Source organism: Cariama cristata, unplaced genomic scaffold (genome assembly GCF_000690535.1).
Source record: "Cariama cristata isolate BGI_N322 unplaced genomic scaffold, ASM69053v1 scaffold3225, whole genome shotgun sequence".
In the NCBI taxonomy this organism is placed as follows: domain Eukaryota; kingdom Metazoa; phylum Chordata; class Aves; order Cariamiformes; family Cariamidae; genus Cariama; species Cariama cristata.
Window position 1 is genome coordinate 1 of NW_009616799.1, and position 15,542 is coordinate 15,542.

General features: G+C 40.2%; 1 protein-coding gene across 1 annotated transcript; it reads left to right on the forward strand.

Annotated features, from left to right (window-relative positions):
• Nucleotides 1-3,251: 3,251 nt before the first annotated feature.
• LOC104161757 (chromosome unknown open reading frame, human C7orf73) lies at nt 3,252-6,147 on the forward strand (the record flags this gene model as incomplete). Its single annotated transcript, XM_009700292.1, has 2 exons — nt 3,252-3,305; nt 5,685-6,147. Coding segments are annotated over 2 exons (135 nt in total), but the record flags the coding sequence as incomplete, so codon positions are not given.
• Nucleotides 6,148-15,542: the final 9,395 nt, after the last annotated feature.

The window sequence follows — 15,542 nt, forward strand, 5'->3', positions numbered from 1 at the left end:
AGCATCCTTGTGCGTGTGCTTCAGGCGGTTTCCCTTCTCCGGCTCCTTCAGGGCCGCCCTGAGCCTTTCAGTCGCGTCGCCCCGCTTTTCGGTACCCGCCGTGCACCGCCGGGTTTGTCCGTGCTCCCCGCAGAACGGTGCCTTAAAACTGCTCTGAAAATGAAGTTCCTGCCTTGTTTTTTTCTCCAAGTCGTGCCGTTAGTTTGCCTGGGAGATTCAGTAGATTTTGCTTGCTCACGGTGATGCCTTCCTGCCGCTCAAATTTCTTTGTATCAGCATATGTGCCTCCCTCCTTTTGTGAGAGCAGGGGTTTTCAGTCCTTACCATTTTGTGCACCCTTAAAAATTTATCGCTGGAGATGTGGATTTTTATATTTAGAAGTTAAGGCAAGGGATCACGTTTCATTACTGCCTTTCATTAAATCCCTCTAAGAAAGGCAGAATTAATAGACTGAATGTTTTTGTACTTTTCTCATTTTAACATTCCTTTCTGTCTTTCTATATGTTCCCCTAAACTCTTCTGGGTGTCTGAAGTTAGATGCTTGGCTACTCTTCATTAAATACTTAATCGATGCTGGTATTCTTACTGCCAAATGTGGAAATAAATTAACCTGACCAAAAAGATCTTGGTTTCTACTATAGCAAAGCATAGAAACAGCCTCCTGTTTTTCATTCTAGTGATGTGAGAGATACTCTAGGTTTTTAGTTGTGTTCAGATATGTCCCAGTAAGTACAAACAATAAGCGATATACTTTCATGTTTTGTTGGGGGAAGAGTAATTTAGCTGGCTAATAAGTTTCATACCAAGTATTGGTACAGAGCAAGAAGAGATGGCCTATCATAAGTTGGGAGAGTCTTGCATGTTTTTATGAAATGAATAAGGCCTATTTTTTTATCTTGACTTTGTAATGACAAGTGTGAAAGCCCCAGTAATTTCTGTACCTGTTTATAGTCTCTCTCCACTCGGATGATAACAGTAAGGGTAAATATGCTTAGCCACTCTCAAAGTTTCTGTTTGTCAACTCTTAATGCTTGCTGATAATGGTTTTTTTTGCTGCTAGATAAAAATCTTTTATTAATTATGACTTCTTGATTAGAGCCTTAAAGTTAGAAAAAAGATGTACTAATTCTGGGTTTCATCTCACTTTGGGTGTAGATTGGCTGTTTGGCTCTTGTTCTCCCCTATTAGGGCTGTAGCAGGGAGATAAAGGGATAATCTTGCGAACTTTACATTTTTGCTATCCAGAGTTAAACATTAAATAAACATATACTTAAAATGCAACTTGAATTGCTGGAAGACCTTGAATTCTCATTAGCTCTGTTATCCTTAGTTAACATGCACAATTTAATTAATATGTTTTGCTTTCCACATAACTGAAGACTAAATAGTGAATTTTTTCCCTCTGCTTGAATTGTCAACTATAAAAGTAAATGTAATTGGATGGATTGCTCTTGAATGCGGTGCTAGACTTTTCAATAAAGGAGTACACTTAAAGGCAGTACTGATCTCAGTACTATCTGTACAGAATAAAGTTTTATCACACAGCAGAATGTGATAGTTGTCTCATCTTTGGAAATGTTCTAGGCTGAAAACCTAGTAAACTACTAATAAACAAGGACCTGGTTTGTGTTTTTGGGTGGGTTCTCAGACACTGCAAAAGATACAGGAAATTCTCCTCTGTTAAAATGATGCTCCGCATTAAGAGGAGTCACAAGTCTGGTTTAAATCAGTACAATATTTGTAATATCTCCCAGAGTACTTCTTTAACTGATAATTGAAACTACAAGAGCAAATGATAACCAGTGCAGTACACACAAAAAGAACTCTACTTTTTCTTAAATTGTTAAAGCTAAGCTTCTTAAAAAATAATAATAAACAGAGAATAAGACCAAAAATCTGTTTCAGGAAATACTGAAGTAACTTGCAGTCATGGTTCATTTGGCAGTTTTCAAACAATTTTAATTTTCTATAGCTAGCTTTTAACCAGTGATGCTTACGGAGTCTGAATCACTGAAATGATGAGCTGTACTGTATCCTGGTTTGGGCATGGAAAAGATGTTTAGTCAGTATGTGATGGTGAAGTTATTACTGTGGACAGTGGTTTTATTAAAATATTCTTATTTTGGTAGCAGTAACCATAAGCAACAACAATTTTCTTAAGTAGAACTGGCCTCAGCTGTCATATAGAATGATTTGTCTACTGACAATGAATGAAGGCACCATTTTAGTAGTGGCCCCTTGCAAAATAGTCAAATGAGCTTTCGTAGTATAGGACATACTTATTATGAAATGTAACAACAAAGATAAGATCTAGGATCTTGCGGAGTTGCTGAATGAAAATCTCATCACCTCTCATCACATCCAAGAGGAATTTCATTCACTCCAAAAGTGGTGTTAGACTTGAGGATTTTCCTCAGCTGGCAAACAGAGTCTGGGCCAGGAACTGTGCTTCTGTTTTGCTCTCTCCTTCCAGGGTGCATTTTCACAGACACCCTTCAGCAACTACAATTTTGCACAGTTGTCAAAAGAGGTTGTATTCTGCTTCCAACCAACAGTGCTTTCCTGCCTTAGAGGAGCCCCGAGAACAAAGTGGATTTGGCTGAAAACTAATCTCTTAGGGTTGAAGGGGTGTGGAAGGTGCACAGTTGTTAGTTGTTGTAGAAGAGAAATAGCAGGTTTACATCAGTTTAAGTTGATGGAGGAGCTCTAGTCTTAAACCTTTTAAGGTGAGACTGGGATCTTTTTGCAGTCAGAGCCTCTGTTCTGACTTTCAAGCTTGTGAACCTTTTTTTTTTTCTGTATATTACTGTGTTATGTCTTTGTATATGTGGGTCCCTCTCCAGCACTGAGCGTTGTTTTAGTGGGGTGTTGTGTTAGGCTTTCCAGGCATGGACCAAGAGCTCTGTGACAGGTAGGTCCCTGCTGCTATCTCCCCCATTTTTATAGGAGTTACTGCCTTTGTGGGTGTATGGCAAATTTTACAAAGATGATGGTAGCCTGATCCACATAGTCTTGGAGACATGTATTGAAAACACAACTATGCTGTATTTTGGAAATGATGGCAAGGTTTTCCTGGAGCAGAAGATGGGTAAAATTGCACCTCTCTGGAAGAAAGGTGAGAAATTAAGTAGGAATGGAATTGAAACTCTTTAGTCTTTACATGACTTGTAATATTCCTTTTTTTTTTAATTTTAACCAGTATGTTTTTGATGGAAAGTTGTTAACTATTTTCTCCCTTTCTTCCTTTTTAGCTTGGTTTTACTCTTGGCAATGTGGTTGGGATGTATCTCGCTCAGAACTATGATGTGAGTATCCTTGTAGTCTCAGAGTTAAATCTATTCTGAACTGAAAATGTAAGGCTGTTTTTCCTCAGCTGGAACTGAATTAGTCTTTATTTTGATGGTTTATTTTATTTAAACAGAATGCAGATCATACTGACTTTAGTTACAGATGAGCTCGAACATAAATGGAACGAAAACATCTACCTCTTTGACATCTTCTCTGTGACAGAGTAATGCTTAAAACCTTAACTGGTGTTGGGGCCCTAGAGCACCGATATGGTAAACAAGCATCTACGTAGATAGAAACAGGAGAAACAGAAAAGGTTTAGCAGTTGCTCATGGATTGTACCAGCACTAAAATACTCTGATAGCCTGTCTGCTTACAGTGTTTTTTACTCGGTACACCTGTTTGTTACTTAAAAATCCATCGGAGCATCTGAAATGTCTGTCTTCTGTACTGATAATGAAAATAAGTTTTGCTAGTTTTTTTTGAAAATTCAGCGTCTGATCCTACTTCAAACAACGTATTGACCTGCAATCTTTCTCTCCTTTTCTCACAGTGAGAAATGAAAGAAGGTAAACTTTCTTTCCTCAGTTTTGATGGTGAATGGAGATTTTTCACTGAGTTAGAGCAGAAGAAGAAGATTAAAGCTGTCTTCAATGCAAGCTTTCAATTTCTGCAAAGTCAGCAGAATCCCTTGTAAGAGCAGTGACACTTAGCTCTTTACAGGCTAGAGTTCTTAATGAAACTTAACATAATTTTTTTTCCTTTCTTATGCAATCTATATTAGTCTAGTTTAAAAAAACAAAGCTGTTGAGGCTCAAATCTCAGATGACATTTGTGTTTTGCTTCATCTTCAATGTTGAAGTCATCTTACTTGCAGAGTTCTTAGTTTTTGATCCTTGCTCATCCACAAACTTTTGTGATCCTTCCTGTCCAGTCACTCCAGTGAGAGCACTACTAAAAGGCTGATGTTTCTTTCCGATATATGTTTTATAGTGTTATGAAAATGTAGTTATAAGAACATATTTCGATGTATCAATATGTATCATAAGCATGGTATAGTGCTTTTCTGGCAGCACTAATAAAGTGTTGCCACAAGAGGGGGACTTAGGCTTTTGATTTACAGGAAATGGTTCTCTGGGAATGTAACACTGACTTGCAGGATGAACATGGTAATTTTATTGCTGGTATAGAAGATGATTTGTTTTATATGACATCTAAGATAAGCTTGTCATAATGAGGTCCTAATTCTGCAGCTGTATGCACATGTGCTTGTTATAAGCATGTGGAGAGTTCTGCTGACAGCAGCAGAGTTCTCTTGGTTTAGCTTAATTGTCAGGCATGTTATAGGCTGGGCTCTTAATTTCGTTTGCTCAACCAGAGTTTAACTTTGAAAGGGAAGGTAAGAGAGAAACTTATGATATTACCTGTACTATCAGCCTCAAACCATCTGATGAGAGAACTGCAGTTTGGATTAACTTCTGCTCCGTGGTCAGGTTACATACAAAGTAAAAGCCCATGATTTCTTTCACAGCTACCAGTGGGAACTTTGCTTTACTTTCATTTTAATCAGTTAGCTTGTAAAATCCTATGTTGTCAATTCTCAGTTTTAGCTAGAGTCATGAGATAATGGATTTCTTGCCCTTAAAAGTTGCTGGTTTTTTTAAGTTGTCAAAATTTACTGTTGGATTATTTTATCAAACAGTTCTATTTGCAAGAGAAAGCTGAATTTTTGAAGTTCACAAGCGGTAAATTGAATTTTCATTCAAGTGTGAAAGTGCGAAAGGTTGCCAATTTGCAATGCAAGTAGAATTCTCCAGTGAGGAATTTTGGTTCCCACAAGATAGACCAGGAGAAGTATTTCTTCATAAATTTCTTGGGAACATATTTACTGCTCTTGAACATCTCTCTTCTGTTGGTTTGTGACCAGTATAGTGCAATCTAATTTCCCCTCTGAAAATCATTATTAAAATCTGTACATCAGTGTTTAAATCTGCTTATTCTTGGCATTTTGTCCTGTTTCAGTGAGGAAGCTAGACTGGTCTTTCTAAATTTCCTGTAAAGTAATCTTTTTTCCTCCCTCCTATTCCCAACACCACTGGCTGACTTCTAGTCTTCTAAAATACTTCTAAAAAACTTTTAGTCGATCTAAAATACTTCCTGAAGCCTCATATTTCCTGAAGCTTTTCATCTCCTATTTGCTTGATGTTGCTTTGTTTTTAACCTCTGTGCAAGGTAACACGTCCTGGAAGCAAGCTGCTTTTAGAAACCAGTTTAAACTTCATTGAATTTCTTGTTGTGTTTATGGTATTGTCTTTACTGCTGAGGCTCCTGTAGCTCAGGATTTTTTGTTAATTTGTGTGGATTTTGTTTTTTTTTTTTTTATTTTGTCTTTAAAGATACCTAACATTGCAAAGAAGCTTGAAGATTTTAAGAAGGATGTGGAAGCTAAGAAGAAACCTCCCAGTGACAAGTCCTAAGAGAGCAGTGTTACCCAGATCACCTCTGTCCGTGCATCAAGGATGCAATTTACCCTTCAGGCAACAAAGATCAAGTAGAGGGTTGGCATGGGAGGTTCCTTCACTTTTAGTCTCCTAGAACGGAATGTACCTCTTTTGAAAGAGCAGCCGTGAACTTTTCCTGGGCCTGATTTTGAAGGGTTTCAGAATTTGGATTGGCAGCTGATATGTGACTGGATAAGATCATTTGTATTTTTCGTTAGTGCTTTTCCTAATATTTTGTAACCCATTTTTACCTGATCCAACTGGAGTCCTGTTAGTCCTGTTACTATGCGTACCTTACACTTTGTAATACCCTAGTTCTTAGAACATTGCAAAAGAAATTAAATGCATCAAGAAGTAACTTTCAGCGTTTCTTGTCATTTGTTGTTAGCCTCAGTACTTCACTGTCCTTAAGATACACATTCCGTTATTGGAGATGGGGAAAGTTCATTTGTCAAATTATGAACCTGGGGGGAAGAGGGGAGCTTCTGTTTTTTCCATTATGTTAAATGATCACTTCCAGCAGTGTAGACTTCGCACAAACATGGCTGATTTCAAAAAGTGTAAAAGGCCATCAACTTTAACCTACGTTTCAAATTCATTGTTTCTTTTGTCGTTGTCTCTTCCTCTTCTTTCCCTTCTGCTTGGTTGCTTGAGGATGTCTTTGAAGTGATGGGGAGGATGGGAGAGAGAAGAGTTACCTTCCGTAAGTGGTAATGAGGGCATGTGGAGGTCAGCAGTTACATTGTGAATCCAAACCATTCACTTTATGTACTTAATGGTCCAGTTTGTGTAATTGTTGTATGTTTTTACTGCCTCTTGGTGTGGAACAAGGACTAGAGCTCAGTATTTCTGTCAAATATGTCTCGTATTCCCATTACTTCCTCATTCCTGTGCATGGTCTTCAGCTCATTGCCTTTGCATTTGTTTCAGTTGTCTACCATGTATTTTCTTAGGATTAGAACCATTTATCTGCTGTCCCCTTTATTGTTTGTCTGGTATGCTCCTCTTCATACATTGCTGCCACTAAAAGTCCTGGTGTGTGAGAAATATACATTGTATTTTAGCACTGTCCTCTTCCATTTGAATGGAAAGCAAAGTCTGCATTTGGAAACCACAGTTTTGCACAAATTCTGTTGTAAATTCTGAAGAAAATTTTGCAGTAATTTGGATAGATACAAGTTTTATTAATTCAACAATCTTAAATAAAATCCATTTCATTTTTTTTTCTGTAAAATAGAAGAGTCCTATCAGCTCTGTGAGGTGGCTTAAATCACTGAGTGCCCTTGACAGTGTTTTGCAGGACATGAAGGACAAAGAAAAGTACCAGGAAGATACTCTCCTTGCTTTTATTACAATGCCTGGTGATGGACTGCTACAGAGAAGTAGGAGAAACAGGCACAGAGAATGACCTCCGCTACATCTTAAGGCTCTTGATTAAAGCATACCTAGAGTGCTTCTCTATTAGTGTTTTAGTTAGGATAAGATTTGTGCCTTTGAAGTAATTAGTCCTTTTACCATGTTTTTATTCTCATCATAGGAAGACTGTAGAGCACGTGGACTGGATTGCTTTCAGAAGAGACTAAACCAGGAGATGTGCTTTGATCTCCAATGGGTGTTTAGTCCATTAGACAGGCCTAGAGACATTCAGAGGGAAAATATCCCAGGCTTTGGACACTTTTTTGCTCTGTAGACCTGGTGAACTGCACTGTTTGAGATAAACATAACATGGAAGCACTTAAGTACAAGACTCCCAATGTACCGGTTGTAATTTTCACCCTCTAGCCCAAAGCCTTCAATTTGGATACATCTGGGTGGATTCCAAGCTCAGGAGTTTTCACTCAATCAGCAAAGACACATTTACAGATTACCTTATGCCAAACTTTCACTTCCTTTTCCAAAGTTTGGTGATGGCAGAGTTCTTCCACAATGCAGTCCTGCAATTGAGGAAAGTATTTCTCGTCTAAAGATTCTCCTTAAAAAATATACACATATGAGAAATATTTCACCTGTAATTTCCCATCCTTCCTTTTGCCATCTGCCCTGAGATCTGTAGTTGACGTAAAAACTTTGAGTCTTTCCTAATGAGTATTTGACAAGTTTAAAAGCCTCAAGTCAGGCAATCTTAGTAGCTATGCTACCAGCTCTCCCTATGGTAAAAACTCAAAACCAGGAGAAATTATTTTTACCACCTAATATTAGCGATCAGAAACCTTGCAGTAGCAGTATGTGTTGAAGATACCAAGAATGTGCTTGGTGAAGGGAGTTTGCAAATAAAGTACAGCTTTGTTTAACTATTACTGAAGTAGTAGTGTGTGCTCTGGTCTTTGAGAGGGATTTCCATTAGCTCTCACAGACTTCAGACCGGACTGAAGGAGCTGTCTTCTACAGGTGAAAACTTTTCCATAGAGTGAGACAGCGCTGCACAGCTGTTTTAATGCTTTGATGAATGTGATGAATTTAGTTTCCCCCAGCTTCCTTCCCCCCACTCGGCTCTTTTTTTCCTATTCTTGAGCAGAGTATTGAAAAGTACTGGCTCTAACCCATTCATATTTCTTTGCTTGTCATATAAAATTATGTTAGTGTTTAGAATTAAATTATTTCTTTCCTCAAACATGCTTTATGTTCTTCCCTTTCTTTACATGGAGATGAGAAGGGAAATAATACTCAAAATCTCTGTATTTGTTGCCAAACAGCCTGTGTTACTATAAAAGTGTAATTTGGAGCTGAAACTTTCAGCTGAGCATGCCAAGCAGATGTTTGGATTTTTTTTCCTATCGGATTATGAAGTGAACCAGCTACAGCTGTAGTGCTGTAGAAACAATATATGCTCATTAATATTAAAGACAGGACTTAAGTGTTTAACACTGTTTGCAACACTTTCCATTTTAGCTGAAGCTTTCTTTTTTTGTCACACATAGTAAGCTGGAGAGCTGGATAACATTATAACACAGTTCTTGTTGATTTTGCAGCTACTGTATAACACATTGTACTTAACTGATTCAGCCTGAGGATATCCTAGATGATACTAAAGGTTAACATTATATTTCAGAGGGCAGAGAGTACGCACAGATAATGACTGCTTGATGCAGATCTTGCATCTGAGTGCTGAGAGGGCTTTGGATGCAGTGGTGTCATAGCAGGTCGCAAAGGATGAATGCACCTTCAAGATACCTAGGAGCATGTTTCCCACTTAACAAGAGTACTGTGAATTTCTGCACGTTCAAAATGCCTATGTGGATAGCTGGAATTGCCAACTAAAATATACAGTCTTCCTTCCTTTGCTAAAAGCAATTGTATTCATTTTCATGTATTGATTCTTTTGAGACATGTCCTAGGAGCTGAAGGTTTGCGGCAAAAGGGGAGGAAAGGAATATATAAGCTACTAACAGACTTCTAAAATATTTACTGTGGATTGAGACTGTTGTCTTGTGATGGAAAATGCTGCCCTAAGGCTCTTGTAGAACATCTTCCATTGAATATGGTAAAGGGTTAATACTGAAAATATACGAAATGCCAAATAGCAGAGCTAATTATTAGCTTACTGGGAACCAGAGCTGACATAAAGATAGTGGATTTAATTCACAGATCTTCACTAACATGAATGCTCAGTGGTGCTATTGTATGTCGCAGAACCACAGCCCCTTGTCTCATGATGTGTGCTCCATCCCTTGATCTTTGTGGCCCTTGGGCAGGACTTGCAGTCCAGATGTGCTTCACCAGGGCTAAGAAGAGGGGAAGGATCACCTCCTTCCTCAACCTGTGGAGGATGCTCTGCCTAATGCAGCTCAGGGTGCTGTTGGCCTTCTTTGCCTCAAGGGCACATTACTGACTTATGTTCAACTTGTTTACCAGGACCCTCAGCTCCTTTTCTGCAAAGCTGCTTTCCAGCTAGTTGGCTTCATCTTGTACTGGTGCATGGGATTATTCCTCCCCAAATACAGGACTTCGCATTTCCCTTTGCTGAACTTGAAATTCATGTCAGTCCATTTCTCTGGCCTGTGAAGGTACTTCTGAATGACAGCATAGCCATCTTGTGCATCAACCACTCCTCCCAATTTTGTACTGTCTACAAACTTGCCAAGGGTGCACTCTGTTCTTTTGTCCAGGCCATTAATAAATATGCCAGTGTTCATTAATTCAATATTGGCCCTGGTATTTTCCCCTGGAGTACACCACTTGTGAATGGCTGCAGCTTGACTTTGTGGTGCTGACCACAACCCTTTAAGCCCAGTGCTTTGGCCAGTTTTCGATCCACCATACTATTCAGTTATCTAGTTCATGGTTCTTCAACTTGTCTGTGAGGCTGTTGGGGAAGGCCATGTCAAAAGCCTTGCCAAACAACATCAGTTGCTCTCCCCTCATCTGCCAAGCTAGTCATTTTCTTGCACAGTGCCAGGCTGGGCAGGCATCATTTTCCCCTCATAAATTCATACTGATTACTCCCAATCACTTTCTTGTCCTTCGTGTGTTTGGAAACAGCTTCCAGGAGGATTTGCTTCATCACGTTCCCAAGGACTGAAGAGTGATTGACCAGCCTGTAGTTCCCTAAATCTTCCTCTTTGAAGATAGGAGTGATATTTGCTTCCTTCAAGTCTTCAGGGACCTCCCTGGATCACCATAACCTTTCAAAGACAATAGAGAGTGGCCTCACAGTGACATTGGCCAGCTCCCTCAGCATTTCTTTAGATTTCCTTTTGCAGCTGATGTGCCTATAGAGACTCTTGTTACAAAATCAAGAGCCAAGGGTGATCCCAGTGCAATCAGTGTCCTCACCAGTGGGGCACTGCCCCACAGGTCTTCACACAGCAGGCAGCTGGTAGTGGGGTCCATGGTCAGCCCCAGGCACAGCAAGGGGGTGAACCAGGCCTAAGATCCATCCCAGATGTCTGTTGAGCAAAAGGAGATGGAGCCAGAGAGTTGACTGGAGATGAGGCTGCAGCATGGGCGTAGCATCCATTAAAGGTACAAGGCCAAAGGTGGAGAGGAGCCTGGAGCTCCAGATCTGTGCTTAAGTGGGGCTCAAGGGCCCTAGGGAAGAAGGTATGGGTGGGAGTGTCAGGTGAGGCTGGCCAGGGCCATTAAGGCACTCAGGGCCCTGGCATTGGCTTTCCTTAACCCCATTTGTCTCAGTGAAATCACTGGTACTCCAGCCACCTTCTGTAAAAATGGTTTGTACTTCAGAGGAATTACTCAAGGACAGGGAAACGTTTAACGAAGCCAGCTCTTTGTCTTTGTGTTTTTACATTAGGTAGCAACATCTACATCAGAAACTTTTATTATGGTAAGGTTATAATCAGGTAAAGATACATGACTCCTGCTAATGTGGAGTATCATTCTTCACAGTGATTTCTGATGAGCAAAGTAGCATAGTGCTGGTCTGGCAGCACAGGACATTTCTCGGTGGTGATGCTGCAGGGAGTTGTGGTATCACTCAAAAATTTTATTGCCTTTGTGAAGGCAGGATTTTTCCACTGTGGTTTTCGTTTGTGGTTCTCTCTTGTCCTGTGATGTTGATAGCTGTGTGCACCAACAGCTGTTAAGAGTCCTCTATGCGTGCTTGCTTGGAGAGATGCTATACATGCCGAGCGTCTGGAAATGTGCTTTGAAGGGCCCACACTACTGTTGGCCCAAATTACAGATGGCCCTTAGATTACTGGTGAAATTGAAGTGTTGCAAAGGGAGAAAGTGGAATTTTCAGAATTAATAAGGAGTTGATTTCATAAGCCTAGATTTTATCTGTGTTTGCAGAAACATGATTGTGGATTGGTATTCATATGTACAAATTAGTATCTGCTGTATGTGATGCAGAATTATTTTGACTATTAGGAGATGATGGTGGATATCGGAGTGCGTATGTTACTGGTAAACTCCATAGAGAAATTTCCTGTACAGCTCTTTCTATTTTTGTCTCAGAGGGACAAGAAAGAGATACTTAGTTCTATTTATTACACTTCTTGGTGGTATATGCTAACATTTACTTTACAAAGTCCCAAGCCAAGGTCATTTTTATTGAATTTGTACTGAGATAAAATAGCTGTGATGGTTATTTGCTTTTTCATATGAAACACATTAATCACAGACCATCAAATTTACGTTCTTGAAAAATAAAACAAATTTCATAAATTGCTTCCAGAGTGATGTTCCCGCCAAAGTCAGTTCTGGCTTTAGTCTTTGATACATCTGGAAAATACCTAAATACCCAATTCCTGTAAATCAGCAACTCAAACCATAATTACACTAGTAACTTTCCTACCCTGTGAGCCCAAATGCTGGAGTGGAACATACTGTTACTCTTCTGTGTGAAAACAGGGATTCTGCAACCTTTCATCACATTCGTTAGGAAGAGCCCTTCTCTAACCACTGCACCTTTGGGTTCAAAGATGCAGCCCAAGTAGTGAGATACTAATCAAGGTATGAAAAAAATATAAGAGCCTGTTTTAAATTCTATTATTCACATTTTCTGCAAACCAGAGAGATCTGAACAGCCTGTGTACAAGTATTAAATACAGATACCATGCTCTCCTTTTTTTCCTGAGAAATAAAACATTACTCTTATCAGCTACAGAATGAAGAATTGCTCAGTAGAAATCACCTCAGTTTACTTCAGTTAAATTGTTCGGGTTTTATATCAGTGTGAAAAAAATATATACATAGCCTTAATAGGATTCTAGTAAAAGGTAATATAAAACTGTAAGATAAAATAGTATACTGCTACTAGTTAATGTGATTGTACTTTTTGGATGGGAATCTTATATTCTCGGCTGAAAACAGAACTTTTATTTTTAGGACTTGATGTTTGTGCTGAACGTTGAAAGCATCTGGAAATCACTTAATTTGAAATCAAGCTTGTCTCCCCTCTGAAGAAAATACTTCAGCTTTGGTTATTGATAAAGACAAATGTGAAGCTGAGTGACAGTATGCTATGAATTACCAGTGAAAATTTCCCACTTCTTTGTCCATTTGCCATTTATTTTAATTTAAAAAAAAAAGGAGCAATCGGCACCCATTGCTGTCACACTATGAGCAATGCAGCTTGCCCAACCCTAAGCTTGTTGTTCATCTGCTGCTATTTTCCCTTGTTATACTCAGATTCTGCCACTGAATACTTTCTTGTGTACTTTCTTATGTCTTCAGTGAAGTGAAGGGAATTACATATGTACACGTAAGGGCAGAATCTGACTGTGGTGCATGTACTGACTGATCTGATACGGAAAAGGGGCCAGTACAGCACACTGCCTTCCTGCAGATGCCTGGTGTAACGTGGCAGTGACAAGTACCAGCAACTTTGGACCTACAAGTGTGCTGAGAGCACTGAAACGGGAGGGAAAACTGCTGGGGAAACTCCTTGCCTGAGTCCACTCCAAGTTTCTCAGCACCAGTCTTGTGAGGCACAAACTATGCAAGAGACTCATGGAAATGTTTCTGAAGAAATATTGCTCAAAATGTGCAACACAGCACCAAGCAATTTCCATTTACCTAGAGATATTGGTGTTATTACCAAAGAGTGTTGGTGGCCACCCCGTTTGATTTGTGAGTAATCCTAGATCTCCCTAAAGTTGATAGGCATGCCAGCTGCTCATCTCTCTTGCAAATGAGAATATCCCATGTTTGTATCCCCTGGGAAAGGTATAGGATAGCAAGGCCTGATGGAAGCTGGGCTGAGCCAGAAATAAGTATTAGCAGGGTGGAGAGTGATTTGTTGCCGAGCAGCTAGGCAATTTGAAGATGGTGGTGGATGACACATGAAGTAAAAAGGATTGGAAGATGGGATGGGAAGTGCACAGCAAAAGGTGCAGAGCGGCTAAAGCCTTGGGAAGAGAACAAACCAGAAAGAGAGTTTCTTGGCAGGGGGAGAATGATTGAAGGTAACTTTAGGGGCGGTGAACAAAGAGCTGTCCTGCTTGTTGTGCGTAGGGACAGGACCCTTGGTACTACAGACAACCCCACCCACTGAAGTGCTTGTTCCTGGAGAAAGTTGCCCATGTTGGTGGACAGGCGCTGCAACCTCTCTCTCCTGCTTCAGCGGCTTCGGTACTGGGTGCAGCTTACTGGGGGACTGCAGCTTGGGCTGGGAGGGAGGCCAGGGTACCTCTGCTTTGAGCACCATGTCGGGGTCTGTGCCCAGCAGCAGGGGCTTGCTGGGGAGCAGGAAGACACCCAGGGAGGGGAGCCGAAGTGGTGTGGAGGATCTGGATCCCAGAGGCAGGCCTGAGTTTTGCATGTTGGGGTGCAGCAGAGGAGTGGGCTTAGGATAGAGGGAACACAGGAACGGGGAGAAGAGTTGAAAAAGTGAGGCTGAGGTCTTGTTTCATGGATTAGGAGGGCATGGAGATGCAGTGAGCCATTGATTCACAGAAACACCTTGTTTTTCAAAGCTTAATTTACAGGAACTACTCTGAATAGAAATATGCTAAAGGATATGCTAAAGGATGCTGCCTCCTGCTTTTGGTTAAGGGCTAAGACATGCTTTTCTGATTTTCCCATTTTCGTCCCGCCCCATCAACCTATGACCTCTTACTGTACCTGTTTATTTCCAAGACAAGTCTGTGGGATCCATCTGTTTTGACAGCAGTAAACAGCAGTAAACCAACACCTCTTACTGTCTCAATACTAGTTCCCTAATAGCTTGGTGGGTTATGAGGTGAAATATATCCTATTTATATACTCACAGAGCACTAGAATTTGCAGTAGTGAATAATTTATTTTATTGACATTTAATTTTTGCAGAATAGACATTCACACTAACATCTAGAAACCTAGATTATTGGAAAGCATAAAAATTCATTGAAGTATATATATAAAGAGTGTGATTACATGAGATCCAATCATCCCAATATACAGCTTAAATGCATTGACATGAAAGAAATGATTAAAAACAGGGCATAATACAAGTGAAGGTTTACTGAGTATCATAGGGATCCAGTCAGAAAAGCAGGGCATTCACTTTGCAGATAATAAACAGATTGGCCTTTTGGTTTGGTAGTTATCTGCTCTGTGTCACAGTTTCCTACATTTGAAGTTCCTGTTCTCTGGGCTGCTAGAGAGCAGGTGGGTGTGATGTTCAAGGGAATGCACACAATGATGAGATACAGCAGCACCACTCCACTTCAGCCCTCTCCCTTCTTGCTCATGGAGCAGCACTGAGTGCCATCTTGGATGAGATTGTACTTTCTCTGTCACAGAAATCGTTAACTGTGTAACTAAACAGCAGCCAAAGAGAGAGGAGAGCAATGGGTCTGTTGGCCTGGTAAGGTTTTGCTGGTTACAGCTTCCCCTACTGAAAAAGGTTCTGCTGCAGTACAATGGTAAAGAAAGAAGGTATTGAACAGAACTTTCTGTCTGTTTCTGACACTCTTCCTTGCAAAGCAGAGATTGCAAGTACTGCATTATTGGAAACTTTATACTAGTGCTGTGGAAAAAAAATTCTCCTTCCGAGGAGACTTCTCGTTCCTATCTGTTTGGTGGTTTCTATTACCCCTTTGAAGTGCTGTAGCTGGTAATTGGTAGCTGTATTTCTGTCCAGGCCATATGGATTAGGTGGGGAAGTGTTTTTTTCCCACACAGTGATGAGTCACCTCAAAAGAAGAGTAATAATTTGCCTTTAAAAGAAGTAGGCTTGTAAAACTCTGGGTTTGGGAATAAGACTCACCCTTCACTTACTGTGGGAGTCAGTGATAGGACTGAGTATCCTACAAGTGAGTACACCAGTGTATGTATACTTGCCTTCTGTCATTGGAGTCCTATATCCCCTGT